Raw genomic sequence first — 23,597 nt, 5'->3', positions numbered from 1 at the left:
TGTTCCACAAGCACAGCTGGATCACAGCTGGCAGTAACTCCAGCTCCAGGGGATCTGACACCCTCTTCTGACCTCTGGGTATCTGCACACACGTGTATAATCTCACACAGGTTATATAATACATGTAAATAAAAATATTAAAAATAATCTTTATTTTCTTAATGGTAGCTTGGTTGTAGAATTGGAAAGTGTTATTAAAATTCCTTGAAGAGGGTTAGGGGGAGAATGGAGACGTTCCTGTCACTGTTTGACTTGGGGTTTTGGTAACGGGGTATGGTCCTGAGGACTTCACTATCCTAGGCATGTGCTCAATGACTGAGCTACACCTTTATCACCACTGAAGATGATGAACTTGGCTTCTGAAGTGTTGAGTGTGAGGTGTGAGGGAGGCAGCCCCGTCAAGAGAGGTTAGGGTCTGAGGAAAAGGCACCTGGCCTTGTCTTAGTCCTTTCTCCTTGGGGTCACCGCATTGCGATCAACCATCCCACAAACCTAGAAGGAATAAGATAGGGGAAGGACTCAATTACTCTGCCTTTCCCAACTATTTCTTTCAGATCCTGCTTCTTTCTCATTGAGACAACCACCATCCAGTCCAAACAGTTTGTTAAAACATTATGAAGGACATTAGAGGGCACAACTCTAAAAAGATGAACTATACACCAGACCCTGGGATGCTGGGTTAACTTAACTGCCGAGACACTTAGGCAGTTTGAGTTTAGATCTACAGGGGCATTATCATTGTCCGCTTACTTAGTCTTGCTAAGCCTCAGTTTCTTTCTCTGTAAAATGGATATAATAAACCTCCTTGTGGTAGCTGGACATGGTAGAATACAACATTCCAGGCTGGTTTGGAACTCTCCATGTAGATCACACTAGCCTCAGGCTCACAGCATTCCTCCTAAATGGTAGGATTAAAGGTATGTACTAAAGCTAGCTACAGCCCCAGGCTGATGGTGACATTTGGTTACCAGATGTTTCTTGTCTTCACTCTATCCCGGGCACTCCAGCACTGGTTTTGTTGTTGCTGTTTTGTTTTTGAGACAAGGTTTCTCTGTGTAGTTTTGGCGCCTTTACTGGAACTCATTCTGTAGACCAGGCTGGCCTTGAACTCACAGAGATCCGCCTGGCGCTGCCTCCCAAGTGCTGGGATTAACGGCGTGCGCCATCACTGCTGCCCAGCCACTTCCAGCACTGTTGATGGCCTTGGTCACTCTTCCCTGACAGACTTTCACTGGTCCTTAGCACCTACTTGCCATTCACCCCTGTTCTCAACCCTGGGTTTTGTTTTGTTTTCCCCTCTTTGGGGTAGACCTTGCTTTCTGATATCCAGCTTGGAGGCTCCCACAACACTTCAGCAGTGTCTGCAGCATTATCATGTGCTGGGGCACTGGGGAGGCCAAGTGTGCTCACTAGAAGATAATACTGACGAGAGGAGGGGTCATAGCAGAGTAACAGACACCGGAACAGCTTCCAAACCAAGGACGCGTCCTTGACAGATGAATGCCACGGAGCCCACGTGAAGGATTTTCGGTGATAAAAATGTCTGGGGCTGAGCAGGCAGTAGCAAGGCCGTGTGGTGTCCCCGCACTTTCCATCATCCTGCACCTGGTGAAATGGTTTTCTTTCTCTTAGGCTTTCTCTTGCACAGTCACGGTCCTATAGAATGCATGTGTTGCTTCCACCTCTTGCCCAGATGGACTGTTTTAAGCACTTTCTGCTTTCCCGCCAGACTGAAGTCCTTTCTGTTCAGGTCTCAGGTGCCTGTGATGGGGACAGGGAAAAGGACACGAAAATACTGAGGGTGTTTTAAACACTCTGATGGCTTCTTATCTGGTCACTTTCTATTCAGAGGGACTGTCTGTGTTCTCTACAATCTGCTCAACGTCTTTGTGGGGGAAGAAGGGAGAGGGAGGGAGAGGGATGTTGCAGGCAGTGGTTATCTTGGTCCTCTAGACATTGTGTCTGTGGCCTACTTGGAGGTCACGTGCCCAGAATACACTTTCACAGCCACAGCCTCGGTGAGCCCATGTACCTATATATTCAGGGAAAAGAGAGCGGGGGAGAAGGAGGGAGAGAGGGGCTAGCTGGAAGTTACATAAGATAGAGCCTCAAGGCACAAAGCACTGTTGACTGCCAATTGTTCCTGCTGGTGAACATTCTTTCAAAATGATGTTTGTGTAACTTTTAATAACAAGAAAGCAGATAATTCTTGGTAAACTATAGAGAAGAGTTACCATGAAAGTATGAACTACTTAATGAAGTTCCTACCAGATAGACTAAAAGAAACGTTGGGAAGATGGACTCTAAATGATGGTGGAAAAAACTGGAGGCAACTTAAAAGAGATATTTAATTAGGATTAATTCCGTTCTAATTTTAAGTGTTTCAGTGGAAAAATCCAAACCTGGAAAAAGAATGTGAGTGACTAAAACATCTGTCCTGAGATGGACCTCCAGGGTGGAGGAGCTAGCCTTCCGTATAGCCTTCAGCACAGCCCCTCCATGTTCTCAAAGGGTGCTCTGCTACATAAACGTCCTGAAGCAGTTGGATCTCTTCAGTCTGCAGGAATAGCTAGCCTCTCTTCAGCTGTTGATTGAAGACTCCCTGATGAACTGTCAGAACATCATTCATGTCAAAACTCCAGCTACTTCCTCAAGGCCCCCCAGAGTTTTCCTCTGTATCATCAAATCTCTAGAAGGCTTGGAATCAGCTTGTGTCCCCAAGACACCTCTGTCTTGGAAGAAAAGCTTCATTGTGTGCCCTGGTTTGTTTTAATCAGAAGGTCACCTAAGTGACAGGCGTGGGTGGAACGTTTGTGTCTTCTCTGTAGTACTTCTGAGAGCCCATTGTCCAGTACCTGTTCCTTCTGTCCGCCCACGTGACAAGTGCTTCCCAGAGAGCTGAGCCAGAGAAGGTGTTTCACAAACTGGTGCGTGCCTTTCTGATACGATGGCGGACAGTACGTAAGCAGCTGTGTTTCCTATGTCAGCCCCATCCATAAGAGGCTGTGCGCGCTTGTGGTAGACTCACAGGCCAACGGTTCTGATTGGTCATTTGTCCTCTGCTTCCCTCACTCATACTTCGTCATTTCACTATGTTGTCGGGCTAGTGGTTCATGATAGTCTGAACCAAAGTTCATTATGGAGAGGGGATGAAATAGCTACTACTAATAATTTCCCTTTATTCTCTAAAAGAAGAAAATTAAGCCACATTGTAGAGTTACCATTCGAAACTTCAGGTTTGACACCAAAAGCCCATGCCAACGTTTCTCCTCCACCTTTGCCCTAAAGTGCTCTCGCAACCGGCCTCTAGGTTTATCCTGCATTTCGTGTCTCCATGGCCAAACAGTTTCATCGTGACACCTACTTCTGGAAGCAGCAGTGGAGTCTGGCCATCGGACTGCAGACTCAGACAGCAGTTGTTTGAGCCCTTGTCCTCCTGTCCCTCCACGCGGTCGACTCAAACCTTTTCCACCGAAAGCATTATTCAGGGGCTCTGTCTGCATCAAGCAGGAGAAAAGCTCCCAGGCTTCTGAAGGCGTATTCTGCTGGCCTGAATAGATGAACTCGGGGCTGCTTTCCTTCCTTTGTTTATGCTCATTGTAGACATTTCAAAAGAGAAATATAATAGTAATAAAGAGAATAATAAAGAGAAAAAAAAGCATTCCTCAAAACATGTTTTGTCCAACAGAATTCACAGATGAATTCTGACACTCCCCGCTGGGCCTCACTGCTCTATTTTGATTTTTATTTGGCTTGAGATGATCAGAATAGAAGATGAAATGTAATCCGCCTTGTGGATGATAAAGAGACTGGGAGTTCTCAACTAAAGAGCGTTTTAATTCATGTCCTTTCAGGACATCCAGATTGCAGAATGAAACGCAGTGTCCATCCGGTCCTGGCTGTCCTGACCCTGAAGGGCTATCTGACTCAGAAAAGGTGGCTTCATGTGGTTAGCTTGGACAAGTCTTATGGGATAGGAATGTGTATTTTTTTGTGTGCTCGTCCCTTTGCTGGGAACAATCAAGCTGTTTTCTCATTGCTAGTTCCACACTTGTTTGGGTCTCCTTTTATTTATTTTTTATTGGATTTCCATTTAATAGTGAGTCATGATTTCCATTCTAGGGCCTTTGTGCCTATTAAGTTCTTGCAGGTGACCTGATAGTTACTGTGTTTTTATATTGTAAATCATACACAAACGAGGTAAATAAAATGCTTTGTTCACATTCTTGAAAACATAGGCCAGGGGCTGGGGAGATGGCTCAGTCTGCACAGTGCTTTTCTTTCAAGCATGTGGACCTGAGCTTGATCCCCAGAACTCATGTGGACAAAGCTAGGCACAGTGATACATACTTACGGTCCCTGGGCTGGAGTGTTGGAGACAGGCAGATTGCCAGGGCTTTATTGACCAACCAGCCTACATGTTGAATTTTAGGCATGTGAGAGATCCTTTACGAAAAATGAATGGTGCTTGAGGAACCACCCCTGGTGTTGACCTCCAGCCTCCTTACACAAGGGCGCGTGCACATACAAACACATACACACACACACTCTCTCACACACACATATGTGCATGCATGCATATGTTTACCCAAAACACGTGTGATCTGTAAGATAAAAGTAGGTCAAACTAGCAACAGGCTCTGAAATGAAGTCACTGTCACTAACCAAAAGTTTTGACATCGGAAGATGGTAACAGTGCTGCAGTTACTGCCATACAAAAGAAAAAAAAAAATCAGAATTAGCTAATAAATTTCTGTCCAAGCAAGTACACTTGGGATTGTTTTCTTTAAAAAAAGAAACCTCTAAAGGCCTAATGACTTGCATACCAAATATCATTCCACAAAACAAAGCTGCCAGCCTGGTTAAGCCCTGGAGCTGGGTCTCCTGGCCAGTTAGCTGTGTTCCCAGCAGTACTGATGGGCCTGTTCAGAGCTGCTGGGCTGACAGCGGGCCTGCTGTAGCCACGGTTTCAAACAGTCTTCATGGAACAAACACCGTTGCCCTAAGTTCTTACCCTGGAAGCTATTAGACAGGGAAGGGGGCGGAACCGTGCATACAGGGGCAAAAACCACGTGTTGTTTGTGGAGCTGCCCTCACGCCTAGGACAGTCTGCAGTCACCACAACCACAGGGCTTCAGAGCTAGAAGATAACTTGGAGATCAGTTAGCATGATTTCCATACTTGAAGAAGGGGAGATTCCCCCCCCCCAAGAGTGTCTCACGGGAGACATTTGTCATTTAAATGGCAAGTAAAGAGAGAGGAAGGGTTATGGCCTTCCTTTCATTATGTTATGGACACAGTTTTGCATCTGAACAGCAAGGGCAAGCTCTGGGGTGTGCACCCTGAGCAAATATCACAGTGGGAAGCTACATTCACCCCCAGGGGATAGTCTACATATCCAGGCTGCACAGGATAGCCCACTGCTCCTAGGCTGCATGTCTGTGCACACCAGTTGGTGAATGCCAGCTTCAGTAAAGAGTGCTTGTCTCACAACAGGGGACAGTAATCGAAGAGGAAACTCAACATCAACCTTTGGCCTCTATATACATGTGCACACACGTGTGCATATGTACACACACCTGTACCAACAGGTAATACACCTTTCCCTCTCCCTCTCCCAATGCAGTATAAAAGACAAGAAGATAGTTCACCTGAGCTTGCAGGCCTAGAAGCTGTTCTCTCGGTGTGCCCGTTTGTGGTGAGTGGATGGGGAAGGTCTGACCAGGACAACTGTGGACTTCATAAACACTGCCCACTAGCCGGACTGTGGTGGCGCATGCCTTTAATCCCAACACTTGGGAGGCAGAGCCAGGCGCATCTCTGTGAGTTCGAGGCCAGCCTGGTCTACGAGTGAGTTCCAGGACAGGCACCAAAACTACACAGAGAAACCCTGTCTAGAAAAAGAAAAAAAAAAAAAAAAAGAAAAAAAAGTAAACATTGTACACTTATCCCACACGAAATTTATAAAAAGCAGTTTTGTCTTCAATAGTAAAGTAGCTCTGACTGCATGTAACTTTTTTACTTTTTAAAACTTGACTCTTCTGTAATAACACAGCTTTATACACAAACACATTTTAACTATATAAAAATTACATTATCCTATGAGCTTCTTTTCTAATTACTATTTTTCACACTTACTCAAACACACACACGAGCCTAAGCTTGCACAGGGCCAGGATCACTGACAGCAACAGCTTTCTACTCTATCTTATCCCCACAAAGGGCTCTGAGAGGCAGGAATTCACACACCGCGGTAACCCACCTGTGCAGAGGTAATGCCGCCTTCTGAACACCGCAAATACCTGCCTGGGCTTTCTTTGAGGAAGTGCACTCTTCAGAGTGCCCATGGAGTGTCCCTGTTTGTCAGAGAGTGTGTTATGAACAGTCCTCTCTATTAAGGATGCTCTCTTGTGTCTGTAGGTCATGTTTTCAATCTCAGGATTTCTGTAAAACTTCTGCTATGCCCTTCTCTCTGAATTTCCTTTCTTTTTTCTTCCTGTACTGAAGGTTGAACCCAGGGCCTTACACATGCTAGGCAAGCCAGCACCCTACTACTGAGTTACACCTCTTCCTCCTTTTCTTTCTTTCTGTTTTTTTGAGAGTCTTATTAAGTTGTCCACGATGGCCCTGAACTTGTGGTTCCCAAGTAGCTCCGGTTACAGATCTGTGCCACCAGCTCTGCCTGATTTTCTTGGATGTTCCCTTTCCTCTTCTAGTACCCTTTCCTTTTACCTCTTCAACTGCGCCTTCCTGGCCCCACTGCAGTTCAATGTTAAGGGAACGCTATCATGAACACGGTCTGACATTGAAACATTATGCGGCACACAACATATATTTATTGTGGGTAAAATTTTTTAAGGGCAAAATTTAGCTTTTAATTAGGGAATATGAAAACATCTACATATGTGATATCACCAAACTAGCAAAGCATAGCACAAACATTGGTCACTGCTGGGAAACCATTACTGTAAAGGCAATGGGGGGGCCACCATGAAGGACCAGGCCGCTGATGGCAGAAATGACAGACCTGTCTCAGTGCCTCCAAAAAGAGGAAGGCCCACCAATTACATTCCTGATGTTGCAACAGGAAAAGCACCGTGTGTCAAAGACTCTTGTTCCCACATACCAAATCCAAACTTGATACAGACTCCAGATTTAACAATGAATTAAAGAAATTTAGTAGAGAAAGGAACCGGTCAAGTGCCACCAAAGGGATGCAAACAGTCAAAGACAGAATCAAGGACCCAGTTTCCTCAAAATGAAAAAGAAATCAGAAAAGAGGGAGAATTATCACACATCCAGAGACACGAGGGATAGTAACCAAATGAATTCATATTCTTTGATATGGCATTATGACTTATGATGTACAAAGTTGTTTAACAGGCATTCGATTTTATTAAAATGTAGTTCAAAGAGGGGTTTTCATAACTGTGATTCATAGTGATGCTTATCTGGAATTCTTTGTTACACATGTATTTAGTATCGCTTATGACAGAGTCCTTATAATTATAGTGAAATCCACTATTTCAGAAAAGCCTGTTCAGCAGGCTATAACACTTACTCCTTCCTTTGGGAATATTTAATATTTAGTGACAATAATGATGCTGTTATGAGGTTGACATTGTTACTATGAACATCGGGAGCCTCAGGTGGATCCAATATTTCTTAATGCTTTCACTTATATTTCGTAAGTGTTTTATCTAGGCAGTATGTGAACATGGCAAGCAATGAGCTAGTTGATGGGTGTAACTCTCCACATACATTAAGGTATTCTAAGCATCTGCATTGTTTGGTTGTTTTATTATATATTTTTTTTTCTCATAAAATGAACTTTAGTGTGTGAAATGTATTTAAGTTTACTTCTTAAATATTTAATGGTGGTGTATACACACACACACACACATACATAATCTACAATTTAATGAAAATATTTTGAAGAAAAATTGTAAATTAAGAGAAGGTTGTAAGATGTTTCGAAGATCTGGAAAATGGAGACAGAATTCAAGTAAGAACAATTGAGGAATTCCAACATGGTACAACCAAGGATTCTGCAGGCTGGGCTGTGGTGGCTCAGGAGGAAGATGGCAACTCTGTTAACAGTTGCTGGCAGAGCAGGCCCAGGGGTGGAGAAGGCCATCACCCAGACCTGGGAAACTGGAAAGTCTAAACGGAGATCTTTATCACGGCTGTGCAATTTGGCAGGGTGTGGTTCTGGGGGTAGGTGCTGCAGATCTCAAGGACAACCACCTGGTCCACATCACCAGATGCATGGTTGGCAGGCTGAGCACATCATGTGTTGCTCTTCAGGCTCAGCAGCTGACACCCAAGCAGTAAGTGATGTTGTCACTGACCAGCTTGGTTTCCACAGTGTTGAAAGGGAAGAGCCTCTACCCGTATACGCAGCAGCTGTCTCTTTATTTTTATGTCTATGTATGGGTGTTTTGTCTGCATCTATGTCTATGCGCCACATGCATGCAGCACCTGACGGGGCTAGAAAAGGGCATCTGAGGGTTGTGAACCACCACGTGGGTGCTGGGAATCAAACCTCAGTCCTCTGGAAGAGCAGGTAGTGCTCTTAACCACTGAGACATCTCTCCAGTCCTCCCCGCCCCCCCAACCAGCCCCTTTTACATCTCTGTGTGATGACAGAGGTCGTCATTACGGCTGCTAAACTGGAGGTAGAGGGCAGGTGTACTCAGTCAGGGTACGATGGTATGGGAGGCTCCAGGACTCCCACACCTCAGCTAGCATTTGCCTTGTGTCTCACTGTGTAGCCCAGGCTGGTCTCCTGCTTCTCCTGCTTCAGCCTCCCAAATAGGCTACAAGGCCCAGTTAAAGTGGCATTTCTTAACAGCAGCATTGGAATTTGTAAGAAAAATGGAACGATGCTTTCCAAGATTTCAGTGAAAACTGGTTTTGATTTAGAATTCTAGACCTAGCTCTGGCAGATGCTATGGATGGGTATGTTCCCACCTCCCCTCTCCTAACAGTCATCTGCTGCCAACACAGCAAAGCAACCTACCTCCCAGCTTCTGGGCAACAGCAGTCTGCAGGTGCCAAGGCCCATCCAGCAAACTCGAGTATCGGTGAGTGCTTAGGAATGGCCCCTGCACACTGGTAACGGGCCCAGTCTAGAAATTCTAGTCCTGTTTTGGTTTTTCTCCAGAAATCTCCCTTGTCCTGATAGAGATGGTCCTGAAGGTACTATTGAGCTACACTGCCTTCTTGGGTTGTCTGAGACACGCTTGAGTTGATTTTATTTGTCTTCCAATCTATCTTTTGATGACACTTCCACAACTCCAAAGGGAACAATTTTAAGTGCTCTCTCAGAGGTATCTAGAGACCAGTAGCTGGATACATTTTCCATGAGCAATGAGTCACTTGATGCAATAAGACTAGGTTTCTGGCTCCTATCCTAGAATAACAGAATCATTTCATTAGTTTACTGGCTAGGTGCTAAAATAAAAAAAAGATAAATATCTGTAGATTTAGAGACAGTATTTACATTAACATTGTATTAAAGGATGGTCTCTAATATACTTGAAATTTCTAAAATCACTGAAATAACAATTTGTCTCTAAATTATATATTCATTTTCTTAGTTCTTACCTATGAGATTTTTATGTAATTTATCGTCTGTCATTTACTTTTTTTTTTTTTTTTTTTTGAGTCAGGGTCTCATTGTCCTGGAACTCACTCTGCAGACCTGGCTGGGTTCAAACTCACAGAGATCCACCTGCCTCTGCCTCCCAAGTGCTGGGATTAAAGATGTCTGCCACCACCACTTGGCCCTATTTATTTATTTTTAAACGTAAAAATCTGCTAGAATTTTCAGCTGAGGTAGACCAGGATTGTATTGTCATTTAATAACTTCTTCGTAAGTGAAGTCATTTACATCAGCCTCTGCTCCCCCCTCCGCCCCCTGGCTATTTTAAGAGGGATTAACTAACGGAAGCAACCAGATATTGTTGGCCTGCACCCTTACCTGGCATCTGGCACCAGGGATAAACATGACACAGACTGCAGAACCCACAACTTCTCTAAGATGACTGTGAATGATGACAGTAGTTACCCCGAGCTGAAAATGGGACAACCCCTAAGTAAATGAAGTTATTTGAATTATACAAATCAGATTCCCCTTTTAGAGAGATCATTGAGAGCCAAGGAACCAGTGTACACAAAATCAAATGCATAAGTAGGCTTCAAACTCAGGCTACCTGGTTCCAGGACTCAACTTCCTCACCTGGCGGGGCTCATATGAGGCTATTCTCCCACATCTCAACAAATTAGGGACAGGATTTCAAATGAAAACTCTAATGGAAGGTCCATCTTTGACATTTATATTTACCTGACCTATGTGTACTCTGGAAGTGTCAACTTCTTACCTATAAATTTAACAGTAATACTGGTTTAAGTGTCCTCAGGAACATGTGGCATTTCTTCCATTTTTTAAGGACAGAGTTCTGTGGTTTTAACACTGGCTTGCGATATACAGTGTTTTAGGTCTCGATCAGAATTCACACACACACAAAACAGGAAGAAATATCTGCTTTCAAATGGAAAATAAATTAAAAGATAATTTGATGAAATTGAAACCTGGCCTTATCTGATTATAAGGCATTCCTCAGCAGGCACCTCATGTACCGAAGAGTCACCTATCCTGGAGAGCAAGTCCTTGGCAAGAGAACTAGGTTAGACGTGTAATCATAGACTTCATCAGTAGAGATGGCTCTCGTTCCTAATTCTTCACTGCTTAGGACTTCGGTGTTGGTGTTGTGAGTTATGGATCCAAACCAATGGCAGCCACAGAAGGGCTGGAGATACCTATGGAAGATGTGCTGCTGAACAGGTTCCCCTACAGACAGGCACATCTGCTCAGAGTAACAGGCTTATGGGGCTGTTACAGACACGACAGAACTAGCAACGAGACAGAGGGTTAGTTAGTGGACCCTTCTCTTAGTGAACAGACCATACTGTTTAGCACAGCAGTGATATGTCAATAGATTTCAGGAGGGGGACTTCTTAAAATCCAAAACAAAAGAAAAAAAACCAGAAACATTAGGCAGAACTGAGAAGAGTGAGGCACTCTTACCCTGGTTACTGTAATAAATGCTGTAGGTGGTAATGGACTGTGATCATGATGTATCACCATCATCATCAACCTGAGGTGATTTCAATGATTTAAAGTTGGGATGCTTCATAATTTGAATGCAAATAGTATGAGAACCCGTGGAAGCAGAAATGTTTCAATACCTAAGGGTCAGGGATTACAGACTGCATATGTACAGCAATACACACACTATCAGGGTTTGACTGATTTTACCTTTTTTGAGACAGGGTCTCACACCATAGCACTCGTTGGCCTGGAACTGTGTAGCTCGGGCTGGCCTAACTCACAGCAATCCTCCTGCTGAAGCCTGTCAAGTGCTGGGATTACAGGTGTGAGTCACTATGAGCAGACAGGGGTATTGTTTTTAAAACAGATTTAACTCGTTCACATAAAAGTGAACCGCCCAGGGGTTGGAGAGAGGGCTCTGTGCTAAGGGCACTAGTTCCTCTTCCAGGACCCGGGTTCAAGTCCCAGAGCTCATATGGTGGCTCACAACTGTCTGTAATTCCAGTTCGGAGGGATTCAAGCCCTCTTTTGGCCTCCATGGGCACCAGGTACACAACCAGTGAACAGACATAATGCAGGTAAAACTCCCATACACATAAAAAAATAATAATAATAAAAAAAATCCAGCCAAATAAAAGGGAAACAGATGACTTCCCTAACATACACAGATTTCAAGTAAATATTTTTACAGGTCACTGAAGAACACAGAAAATAAAGGTTGACTGGAAAATCAGTAAGTCAGAAGTTGCTCTGAAACCTATAGACCAACCGCAAAGCTCTGCTATTTCCTCGACAATAAAAAGGTTTGTTTGTATCCTTCAGCCAAACACAGGGTAAATATGAACCAATATAATTAATTCAACGTAACATCAAATCTAGGTTGAATATCAGATTCATGGAGACAGAGAAAGCCCCAGAAGTTCATGGGAATCAGACAATTATAGAGGAGAGGACCCGGAACTCAGATATCTAGGCTGTTCAGGACGGAGGCGATCAAACTCGGGGGAGTGTTCTGGTCATTGTTAGCGACCTCCTAAGTGGCAGATTCTGGAGAGCCAGGACCTTTACTGCACCCGACACCTCTTGCTCGGTCTCCCTTGTTATTTCCTAATTGGAGCATATTAGGTCTTAGAGGTTCTCCTCCCCAGGTTAAGCTTACCTCGGGAGTGCTAAAGGGTGCCAGCCAGTTAGCAGACCTCATTACATATGTAGTTCAATGGCCTTCATCTCGGAAGTCATTCCAGGATATAAAGGGTATAAAATAGGCAATAATAATTGCCCAAGAACTCTCATTTCATGACACATACCATTTTTTTTTTAACACAACAAAAGCAGCTTGGCAGATTATTCATTTCTTCTGAATGGTTTATTCAAAGTTAAAAATAAGTTGAGAAGGGAACATTTTATTGTGGCAATCTTTAATTATCATAGCCATTTTCAGAGGCAAGGGCAAGGGAGCCAGACAAGAACACTATCTTGTCACTTGTCACCCAGAAACACTGCTCAGTACTCTGAGGCTTCGGTTAGCAATGTTAATGATGTTATGATGCTAATGAGTAATGATGTTAATGACACGATTTCTATGTTAAAAATTCCTTACCACTTATTATTATTAGTAGTATAATAATAGAAATATTACTAATATCTTTAAAATCCAGTCTGTTATTAATTTCAAGCTCACAGTCACTCTTCAGTCTTGCAGGACAGTTACCATTATCCACACTTCACAGGGGAAACTGAGGGCAGAGGAAGTGGAGAGAGCCAATGGGTGCAATACTCAGAAATCAAACTCTGGTCTTCTGACTACCACCCAAGCTTGAGAATTCTCCGGGAAGAGTACTGTCTTTTTTACATTACAGACTGACCTGACCTGGCCCTTTGTACTACTTTACTGTCCCATGTACACGAGGATTTTGTCTTTTGATTATAAGTACCATTTATTTATTTATTTTTACAGCAGTTCAGTTCCTTGAACACAGTAAGTATTCAATAATTTCTTTTAAGAGATAGAGGCATGGGGATTGCTGTCATAGGTTGGTTATCTTAGGTGGGACAGTGAGAAATTACACATATAATTAGTTGAGTTGTCTCTCCTTTAAAGGCTCCTAGTCTAATTAGCAGATATTGGTCAGGAGGCCAATTTATATTCTGATCACTGAGTTGTTAGCTCAAAATGTGGATGGATCTCAGTTTCCTTTATTAGAAATATAAAGATGGAGTATTTGAAAACTTAAGGTGCAGTTGACAGTGTCTACATTTATAGTATACCACATGATGTCTTAATATATCTACATACTGAAAATCAGTTAAATCCAGATGTAATACTTTTCCTAATAGAAAACCCTTTCACTTCTAGAATTACATTACATTTCTTGAATGGTTAATTTAATACATCAACTTGACTGGGTTAATGGAGGACTGGATAGGTAATAAAACAGTATTTCTGGATATGTCTATAAGGATGTTTATAGAAGAGATTGGTGTAGACTGTGTAAAGAAAATTGCCTTCTTCAGTGTGAGTGGGCACCATGACTGGCCTGGAAACAAACTAAAAGGTAGAGGAAGGAAAATCTGCTTAAGCTGGGGCATCCATCTCATCAATTCTGTGAACATGGGTGCAGCTGGCTTGTTGATCATTCAAAGACTACCTAACACTGGTAATACTTATTTCATTCCCATTCTGAAGGCACAACAAACTGTCAGCTTTTACAATATCTTGTTTTTTTTTTTTTTTTTTCCGAGACAGGGTTTCTCTGTGTAGTTTTGGTGCCTGTCCTGGATCTCACTCTGTAGACCAGGCTGGCTTCGAACTCACAGAGATTCGCCTGGCTCTGCCTCCCAAGTGCTGGGATTAAAGGCGCATACCACTGCTACCTGGCTGCTTTTACAATATCTTGTCCCAAAAAGTGCCCACATGTCTCCAGTCATGTCCCAATCCTACAGGCACCATTGACTCAAGGAACACAGAGCCTAGAAGACCGTGTATCCCATGACCTCACCCTAAAGCAAACCTGATTGTCCCACAAGCAACGAGGTCTTATCTAGGGCCATTTCTGTGGAACCAGAACTGAGATATCCGTCTAGGAGACCACAGGTATGCTTAATTATGCATACTTCTTGCCCCTTGCCCTAATTTTACCTCTACTTCAAGTGTACACCACGACCCCAAAGATGGACTTACTTCCATCATTCCAAAGTGGCCGTTTCGATTACAATCCTTCCCTGACTTTGCATCATTACTTTTGTCTGCTTCCCTTGGGGCAAGAGGCTGAGGATGGAACCCCCAGTCAGACCTCTTTTATAAAGGAGTCACCCCCCCCACCCCGACAGAAACTATGTTCTGTCTTGTTCTAAAAAGATAATGCAGCCTGACATAATTGCTTTGGTAGACAGTATTTGTTCTGGGATCGTATCTTTATGCTGCCTACTTTAGGTTGCAATATGTTTCTAACACCCACTTTTCAAGCTTTTAACATGGTATTTTAATTTTTTTCCCTTCAGTTTGTGTGTTAGGCCACCTGTACACTTCCTCTACACTTCCCCAAAGTGGAGCAAAGAGAAAAATAAAAGTGGTCCTTCCTCCAAGGTTATATGAATAGACAGGTCCAGATTTGGGGGCTATTTTAGCATTATGGAACAGGTTTGCCTTCTAATTGTTCCCAAGTACTAATTGCAACAGTACATTGAGTAGGAAAGATCTCATTTAAATTTTTTCTTTCCATCCTCTTATCAGAGATTAAAAAAAAAAAACGACCTTCCTAGGACTCGGTTGCCCACCCAGAGAGCGTCAGGCAGGAAGGGACTGTCCTGACCAATTCAATCAGCCCTTTTTCAGACAGCTGAGTCCACAGCCAGGTTCCCTGAAGCACTGTTTGTGCTCTTACTGCTGAAGACTCTGGAGTGGTCCTTGAGGAAGAGGTATACCTGTAGTTGATGGCTGTTCTGGAGTGGATGCTAAGCCCGAGGGTGAAAGGCCTTAGGTTTAAGAGGTCAGAACTAGGGCTAAAATATTTGGACTCCCCCCTCCCACTCCTCCCCCCTGTCCCCCCGCTCTTGGTTAAGTTATGTAATTTTTCCGAAATTAAATTTCCTCGTTAGATTGAAGACGGTTAACACTACCCACCTCACGCGGCTGCTGTGGAGGCTCAAACGCGTCCACCTTTAAAAAGCAGTGTTTACAGCACGTTTAAAACCCCCGTTAAATATCAGCGATTCCAGCCCCCCTCCCCCCGACCCCCAATTCCACATCCTTGGATGGTCGGAGAGGACGACGTGGGAGCATTTTCCCAGGGGTGTCCACACGGCCGGTTGTCGTTCAGTGGGAGGGGGAAGCAAGCATTCCGTTTGCAGGGGCAGCCCTCCCGGCACGGAAGGTGCGGGCGCAGCAGGATGCACATCTGGGCAGGGATGCTCACCGGGCACGCGAAGGGATGCTTACCAGCAAGCAGCCTTTCCTCTGAGGAGGCGGGGCCTGGACTGCTGGCTCCCCGGGGGTGGCTTTCCCTCGGTGGCTGCCCGGCTGCCCGGGTCCGACCCGTTCCCCACTCACTCAGCTGGAGGCGCGGTGCGAGCGGGCGTCGTCGGGCCCAGGTGGGCGCGGGAGGGAGGAGGCAGGCCCGCCCGGATGTCCGCAACTTTGGGCAGCACGGGAGACAAAGGCACTTTTTTTTGGGGGGGGGTAGGGGTAGGGGGATGGGTGTCCCCGTGGTGCGTCGCCGTGCAGCTCCCAGCCCCCTAGCTTTTTTTTTTTTTTTTTTTTGTTCCCAACTTCCTCCTCCAGAGCCTGCATCCCTCCAAGTCCTCCCCCTTCTTTGTCTGGCCGCCACCCCGAGCCCCTTTGTTGTCCGCCCGTCTCGGCCAGGGAAGGAGGGGAGGGGAGGGGTGGGGACGGCGCCCACCATTCCCGGGGAAGGAAGCGAGCGGGAGGCGGAGGCAGAGCCGCCCTCGCACGCCCCCCTCCCACCGGCGAGCACGGCTCGCGCTCGCCCTCGGGCGACCGTCGCGCTCGAGCCTCGGCCCCTGGCCTCGAGTACCCCCCTCCCGCCCCCCTCCCCACCCCCCCCCCTCCGCTCCGACCCCAGCACGGAGGAGGGGCGCGGCCGAGGCAGGCGTCCTCTGATTGGCTGCGGGCGTCGGGGCGCCGCGCCGCCATTGGGCCGCGGGGCTGTCGGGCGCGCGGAGCGCGCGGGGTGGGGAGGGGCCTCCCCCGCTGGAAGCTGCTGGAAACGCGGCGGCCCGGCGGCGGCGTGAGCCGGCGGGCGGGCTGCGCGGGTGGGTGGGCGGGGCGCCACGCAGTGGGCGGGGCCGGCGCGAGGCTCCGCCCACGGCCCCTCCCCGCGCGGCGGCTCAGACCGCGGGCGGCCGAGGGGCGGGCGCGCCGCTGCATCCCCATCCTCGGCGTAGCTCGGCGGCACAGGGCGAGCGGCGACTGGCCGGAGCGAGCGAGCGGGCGAGCGGGCGGGCGGACGGGCGGACGGGCGCGCGGGCGCGCGGGCGCACGGGCGGACGAGTGGACGGGCGAGCGCAGCGCCGAGGCCCGGCCATGGCCACCACCAGCACCACGGGCTCCACCCTGCTGCAGCCTCTCAGCAACGTCGTGCAGCTGCCCATCGATCAGGTACCGGCGTCCGGGGCGTCGTGCCCTGGCCGCCCCTGCCGGCCGTGGTGCCACCCGGGCGGGAGCAGGGTGGGGGCTGGGGCCGGGCCCGCTGTGCCCGGCTCCCGGCGGGGCGGGGGCGCGCAGCTGGCCTTGTCCCTTCGCCTGTCTCTCTGGCTGATGCCTCGGTGCCCACCCAGCCCCCCATCGCCGCCCCGGGCGGGGGTGGGCGCGGGCGGAGGCTCGGCGACAGCCCGCCGGGGAGGGCTAGACAGACGTGCGCGTGTGCATGCTGTCGCTGCCCGGCCACCGGGCACCGGACCCCGGAGTCCTTAGGGCCGGTGGACCCGGGGACGGCTGCGGGGTATCGGGCGCCTGGAGGCTGAGGATGGTCTGGGTGTCGAGTGCCCAGGACCACGGCGTGGATGGATGGAGCTTAAGAGGTCCTGCACTTGGGGACAGTTTGCATTGAAGTGTGTGACTCGAGAGACTGAGAGGCAACAGTTTGGGGCGGGGGGGGGGGGGAAGGCAGGTTATGAAGAGAAGTCAAAAGTGAGTTCACGTTGCCAAGGTTTCTGGTGAAAAAGTTGCAGCTGTGGATAGGAGCAGCTATCCTGTCCCCTCACCCTACCCCCAGGGAAAGCGTTTGACACTAGGGAGGGCTGGCATTTAAATGAGGCCAGTAGAATTTGATTGTTTAAAGGGCCTCAGGATTACTGAGAAATAAACAGTATTGGGATGGAGAAAGCAGCGCCATTTTTATTGAGCTGAGCAAAGGAACTTTGGAAGTATGTCCTGAGAGAGAGAGGTCTGGGAAAGTTGTTGGTGGGGTACGGTTAGATGGTTGGTCTAGCCCCAGGGCTGAAGGTAATTGACTTTGGAGATCTTGCTTAACATTGTTTCTGATCTGGAGGTGTTTGCACTTTCCAAGGGATGCTGGCTCTCTGCCCTCAGCTTGACTGGCTGCTGTTGAGGTCTTCAGGGTTTCTTTTAGAATACAGAATTCCTCCCTCTCTGGCCTGAAGTTGGAGGTGACATCTGAGCACAACACCATGCTCACAGCTTTGTGCTCCACTGTTTAAAATAAGATAACGCTGAATTATGTCGAAGGAGGGTTAAACAGTTCTTCCCTGAGTTCAGATCTGAATCTTTCCTTTATCATACTCGTAACTTTTGATTAATAGTGAAATATCTGTCCTCCACATAGCTTGAACAGCAGTTTTGTTCATGGTATCATCATGGTAATAGATCATTAGAGTGCCCCAAGTGAAATGATCCTTTTAATTCATAGAATTAGTCTTTATTTATTAAGTTGATCGGAACGGAAAGCTTTGGGTCTTCTCAGTCCCGTGTAGGAGTCTCACTATTTCCTAAATGGAATTGTGGCACATGACCTTTAGGTGTGTTAGTTACATCTCTGACTTAAATAGGTTGTTGCCAGCCTACCAGCAAATGGAGGGCAGGATCTGTTGAAATATTTTTCTTGCTAATGAGAAACAAGAGAGAGACTTACACCTTTTCATTCTTTTGGGGAGGCAGATAATTGTGTGTTCTCTCTGCCTTAGCCCTACCATGCTAATACCTCTAGATTTCTATAAAGGATCATAACTTTTAAAATTAATCTAATATTCATAAGCTCCTTTAAACATCTCAGCAGTCCAGAGAAAGTTCTTTGTGGAACTTACATATGCAGGAGGATCAAGGAAGGCGACTTGGATTGAGATTGTGACTCCGGCTTGGCGCCTTAGACAGTCTTCATCCTCTGGGGTACTCTGAAGTTTGTGGAACCCCGAGTTTACCTAGCCATTTGTATAATACAGTTATTGGCTATGTGGTGAGCAAGTCTTAAGAATGTTAGGTTAATACCACACAAACTGTACTTTTCGTAGCGACAGTTATTTCTGTGAAATACCAAAAATTTGACTCTTAAGTCATTAGCAAAGCTCTTGGAGTTATTAAAACCTCACATGATGAAGTTAGATAGACATTTTAACGTTAAGCTAACCAGAAAAGTTTTATGACATGTGAATAGTTGAATCCAAGTTGAAAGGAAGCCCCAAGACTCAGCTGTAGTCAAATAATGTAATTCCGTGGGGGTGGGGAAGGCCAGGAAATGAAAAACTGTAACTCACTAGTGTGTTCATTTGGTGTGTGCCAATTAACAGTGCTTAGAAAATTTAGGAAATTATGAAAGCAATTATTTTAGGAAGTAATAAAATGTGAACTTTTTACTGTTGTGTTGACTTGGTACACTTAGAACCCAAGAGTGCCCCTGGCTGCTGAGGTAGCAGGAGGAGATTTTATGTTGTCAGGCAGAGGAGCAGAAAGTCTTGCCTTAGGCGCCTGAATCTTTATCTCTACGAAGAATTCCGGAGTGACCTTGAGGTAGTGGTGTTCAGTAGCCCTTAAATTGAAATAATGGAGTCTGGGCGGTTACAAGATTCTTTACGATACAAAGTACTTGGCCTCTGATGTTTCTCTCTCTGGGCCCTGCTTCCCAAGTCACTTGATTTCTAATGTAATTCTGGAGGTCTGATTAAAGGGATGTGTGGAGAGGGGGATTCGAGGACTAGCTGTGCCAAAGGAAAGGAGCGACTGTGTGAGACCCAGGAGAGATCAGGTGTCTTCCCGTCACGGGGCTTGTGTTCCTTACAAGTTGCTGATGTGGGCTTTTAGAGTCCACAGCAGGTACCAAAATGAAACTAAGAATAATGTCCCAAATGACCAACCTATATATAATGTATTTCAGCATCTTCTACCGTCTATTAACATCTGCTTTGCCTTGCTCTGAGTTGTCATGAGATTGCTTTCTGGTTGTGACTCCTTTTACCCTTCCTTTCTTTTTCCCTCCTTACCCCCCCCCATGATGCTAATTACTATGAAACTGGGGTGAATAGCCAGGATAGTACTCTGGGCAGATCGAACAGTACTCTTGTTAGAGATGAGCCTTGGACCAGCCCTCGACACAGCAGCCATTGGTCTATAGATCATGTGACAAACTCTTGGGACAGGGAGAAGACAGGAGGGGGAGAACTCTTGGTGTTTTGAAACATGTGAAGGAGGGGGAAAAAGATGGGTGGGGAAGAGCTGTCAGGAGTCCAGTGGTGACCATAATGCCCCACTTTTGAGGGTTGGTGAAACTTTCCCATGAATTCCACATCATTCAGTAGAATCCTCATACCTCCGGAAGTCAGAATTCAAATCTGAATTCACATGCACACGTATCCATGTGTACGCTCTTGAGTATTTGCATAAAAGGTCAGTGTGTTTGTTGGCTTTTCTGTGGGAGGAGGGACTTTGAATGTGTCTTTGTTTCAGAACTGATCTTCTTGTCAGTGAAAGTGAAGATAAGAGAGAACCGTCTGAAGTTCCAAGTATTGGTGTGCATAAATGTGTGTGTGTGTGTGTGTGTGTGTGTGTGTGTGTGTAACAGAGAGAAGTGGGAAGGCTTAGGAAATCTTTGCGCCTTTTTGGTCAGTTTGTTGATTGACTTTTCCCCCTAAGTCCCCTTCCTCCTCACGCAGACAACCGAAGAAGTAGCGTTTTAGGGAAGAAGTAGCTTAAGACTGGCTTTTGAAGTCCCCTGACAGGTCTGAACTCTGAATCCTTTCACAGATGAGGGAAACGAAGGGACTGTCGTCTAGGTTGAAGCAGTAGAAGAATCGGAGCCAGGGTTGCATGCTCTAGGGTGAGCTCCGGGCTGCCTGTGGAGCTTCTGTCTTGCTCTGCCCACTATTGAAGAGCTTGACTAGTTTTACACTTACAAGGGTCGGTCTCCATCACAAGGACCTGGAAGCAGTGACAGGAGGTGGGAAGATTCCTTCCAGCCAGGAGGGCTTGTGGGTCTGGAATCACCCTGTCCGTGAACAGTTTTAGAAATGTCACTTTATATAAATGCTGCTTCCTGTGTAAAATGGGTGCCGACCTTAAAGTCCCATGACTTTGTGTTTGGGAACTGATAGAGAGGCCTGAAACGTGGAGGGATATAAATCAAGAGTTAGGGTTGGAAAGTGGACTAATAATTTGAGGAAGTTTCAGTAGTAAAGAGTTGAAGCTGTCTGAAGGAGAAGACACATGCCCTGGAAATGCTGTTAAATGTCAGGTCCCTGTATTCTGCCCGGACCTCTTCATTAACAGAAAGTACTAGTGTGGCGGTGGCTTGGGGTTCCCTGAGTAGGGTGGGGGCCTTGCTCTACCCACTGCTTGCTCTTGGGCAGTTACTGTGTTTGCTTGTTCATTCTCTCTCTCTCTCTCTCTCTCTCTTGCTTTAGATTTTTTTTTTGAGGGGGAGGTTAGGATCTCTGTAGCCCTGGCTGTCCTGGAACTCCCTCTGTAGACCAGGCTGGCCTCAAACTTAGAGATCCGCCTGCCTCTGCCTCCCAAGTGCTGGGATTAAAGGTGTGCACCACCACACTGGGCTCTATTGTGCCGCCTTCTTTTTCTTCTTCTTCTTCTTCTTCTTCTTCTTCTTCTTCTTCTTCTTCTTCTTCTTCTTCTTCTTTCTTCTTTTTTAAGATTTATTTATTATGCATACAGTGTTCTGCCTTCAGGCCAGAAGAGGGTGCCAGAACTCATTACAGATGGTTGGGAGCCACCATGTGGTTGCTGGGAATTGTACTCAGGTCCTCTGGAAGAACAGCCAGTGCTCTTGACCACTGAGCCATCTCTCCAGCCCCTCTATTGTGCCTTCTTAAGTCCGAATTTCCTCCTCTGTAAAAGTAGAGTAAATAAATACTGTGCCTTCATAGATTGTTGTAAAACACATAATCGGTGTAACAACCTGACTCCCGAAGATGTTTGATGCACAGTTTCCCCTTAATATGAAATTCTTGGATTTTATATTTTCATTTTGAGAACTGCATTCTTAATCTTCAGGACTTCCTTAGAGAAGGGCACTGAGAAGCTCTGGTCAGGTTTTGTATCCACACAGTGATTGAAGGAGAATGAAAACCTACTTGTAAATTTGGAGTTACACATGTTTTTGCTGCCTCCTGACTGTTTCAGAGTTCTTTGTGACTGATAGTGTTCCTTCCGATGGTCCTGCCTGTGGAGGTGCAGATAACCCTGGTCTCTGCTTACTAGGTGGGGGTGCCGCTGACGGGAAGTACTCAAAGTCGCTCACACGGCTTTTGCTTGCCGCCCAGTTTAACAGGTGGGATTCTGTCACAATCGAATTTTGTGGGATTTCTTTCAAAATACGAGCCTCAGAAGAGAGAGCGTTCAGTGATGTTGGGAATGAGGTGGGTGAAGAGTGAAACCCTTCCGTCACTGTTTAGCGTGTGGAAAAGCTGCTGTGTGGAGGGTTAGAATTGGGATTCAGGAGGCGCCAATTCACAGGTACCAGCGGCACGTCCGTCTCACTCCTCAATGTCAGCAATGACACGTCCCTCTCATTGCTGATCAGAAAGCGAGCCGTCCTTCCTAGCCCATCTCTGGAGCACCTACATACAGGCCCCTTTTCTGATCTCCTCTAATGTGACTGATTTCTTATTTGAATGCTTGGGAGCATTGTAGGTTTGGCCAACTTCTGCTCTGTACGTTCAGTCTGCTGTTGCGTGTGTCCCTCGGGTTCTGGTAGGTAGTAAGAAGAGCTTAGGAAGACGTGGTAGGCGTATGGAAACAACAGGGAAGCATGGGGTTCCCAGATCACTTGCCCTGTGTGTGCAGGGGTGAGAGGAAGGAAGAAGGAGAGCGCTTGAGGAGCAGGGGTGCTTGGAGGAGGAAGGTGTTGAGGTCTCTGACTGACGGGCTCAACCTAGAGTGAGTCTGGCGGGGCCTGGCATCTCTCCTCTTCTTCTCATCCTTGGGTTTGTTGCTGGGGTCTTCCTGAGAGGATGGGGTGCTGCTCTGGGAGCACAGGACAGAGCCAGGAGGGGATCTGGAGGGTCACATAGGTGCCACCCAAGACCGTGACCGCTGAACTTCTCTGTCCCTGAAGGATACAGGATGAGCTCCGGCCAGCCCGTGACACACCTTCTCATAGTCTCTTTCTCTCCACAGGGCTGGAGAGAGAAGTAGATTCTTCCCTTTTCATCCTCCTGCTTCCTACTCACCCTTAAGAACCATTGTCCTCGGGCCCTGCCTCTGACACTAATAGACACATCCGCCCGCAAACGTGGAAGAGTGTGGCACTCACCTGTCACTTCCTCGTTTAAGTTGTCACGGCTTCCCTGTTGCCGCTGCGTGACTGAGACCATTTGTGTCAAAATCACTTGGGGCTGTCACCAAAAAAAAAAAAAAAAAAAAAAAAAAAAAAAATGGTGTTCCCTGCCTCTAGCCAGTCCTAGAAATGAGGGCCAAGGAACCTGCATTTTGACGGCCCCCTCCCCCAGATGCCCCATCCCCATCAGAGGAAGAGATCTGGGTCAAATATTTCAGGTACTTCTTATAACTAAAAGGTATAAATACAGTGTATGGGGCTGGAGAGATGGCTTAGTGGCGAAGAGCACGTATTATTCCAGAGGACCTGAGTTAGGTTTCCTCTACATACATCTGGCAGCTCAAGGCCTCCAGAAACTCCCAGCTCCAGGGGATCCAGTATCCTCTTCTGGACTCCAGAGGCATCTGTATACAAAGGGACATAGCCACACAGACACACATGATTAAAAGTGAAAAAGATAAGATGCAGAGCTGAGAGCTTAGCCTAACGGTAGGGTGCTTCCCTAGCATGCCAAAGGCCGTGGGTTTGATCCCCAGTGCTGAGAAAACGGGAAACAAAAAACAGGTGGAGTATTCTTTAAGTATTTAACAAAGTAAGGCATAATTCCCAGTACACAGTGCAGTCCAGTGGTTTGGTAATCATAGGAGTAGGAAAACATAAGATTCCTAGTATACTCTCGACCGTGTGACCCCGCCATGGGACAGTCACGACTGTAGGCCCAGCTT

The 23,597-nt window shown here is 46.6% G+C and overlaps 1 protein-coding gene and 1 long non-coding RNA gene across 9 annotated transcripts in view; one reads left to right on the top strand and one right to left on the bottom strand.

The window, feature by feature from the left end:
* LOC128115281 (uncharacterized) overlaps positions 1-15,669 on the bottom strand; it is a 61,292-nt gene extending 45,623 nt beyond the window's left edge. The window contains exons 1-3 of one of the 3 annotated variants that reach the window (XR_008220105.1): positions 15,555-15,648; positions 5,652-5,894; positions 130-4,707 (exon numbers count right to left, since the gene is read on the bottom strand). This is a non-coding gene — a long non-coding RNA (uncharacterized LOC128115281). Of the gene's footprint in view, positions 1-129; positions 5,895-15,554 lie in introns of those variants that run through there. The other 2 variants (XR_008220103.1, XR_008220104.1) reach the window with 2 other exon arrangements.
* The window catches only part of Mboat2 (membrane bound O-acyltransferase domain containing 2), a 134,720-nt gene continuing 126,723 nt past the window's right edge, over positions 15,601-23,597 (top strand). For 3 of the 6 annotated variants that reach the window (XM_052745801.1, XM_052745800.1, XM_052745799.1), the window contains exon 1: positions 16,434-16,733. Coding sequence is in view for 2 of the 6 variants with exons in the window: in XM_052745797.1 (XP_052601757.1) it covers positions 16,659-16,733 (75 nt within the window). In the remaining 4 variants the exon portion in view is untranslated. Of the gene's footprint in view, positions 15,707-16,433; positions 16,734-23,597 lie in introns of those variants that run through there. The other 3 variants (XM_052745797.1, XM_052745796.1, XM_052745798.1) reach the window with 2 other exon arrangements.

Source organism: Peromyscus californicus, unplaced genomic scaffold (genome assembly GCF_007827085.1).
Source record: "Peromyscus californicus insignis strain IS unplaced genomic scaffold, ASM782708v3 Scaffold_1__1_contigs__length_55948999, whole genome shotgun sequence".
NCBI lineage: Eukaryota > Metazoa > Chordata > Mammalia > Rodentia > Cricetidae > Peromyscus > Peromyscus californicus.
The sequence above is the reverse complement of the archived record's forward strand: the minus strand, read 5'-3'. Positions and strand labels throughout refer to the sequence as shown.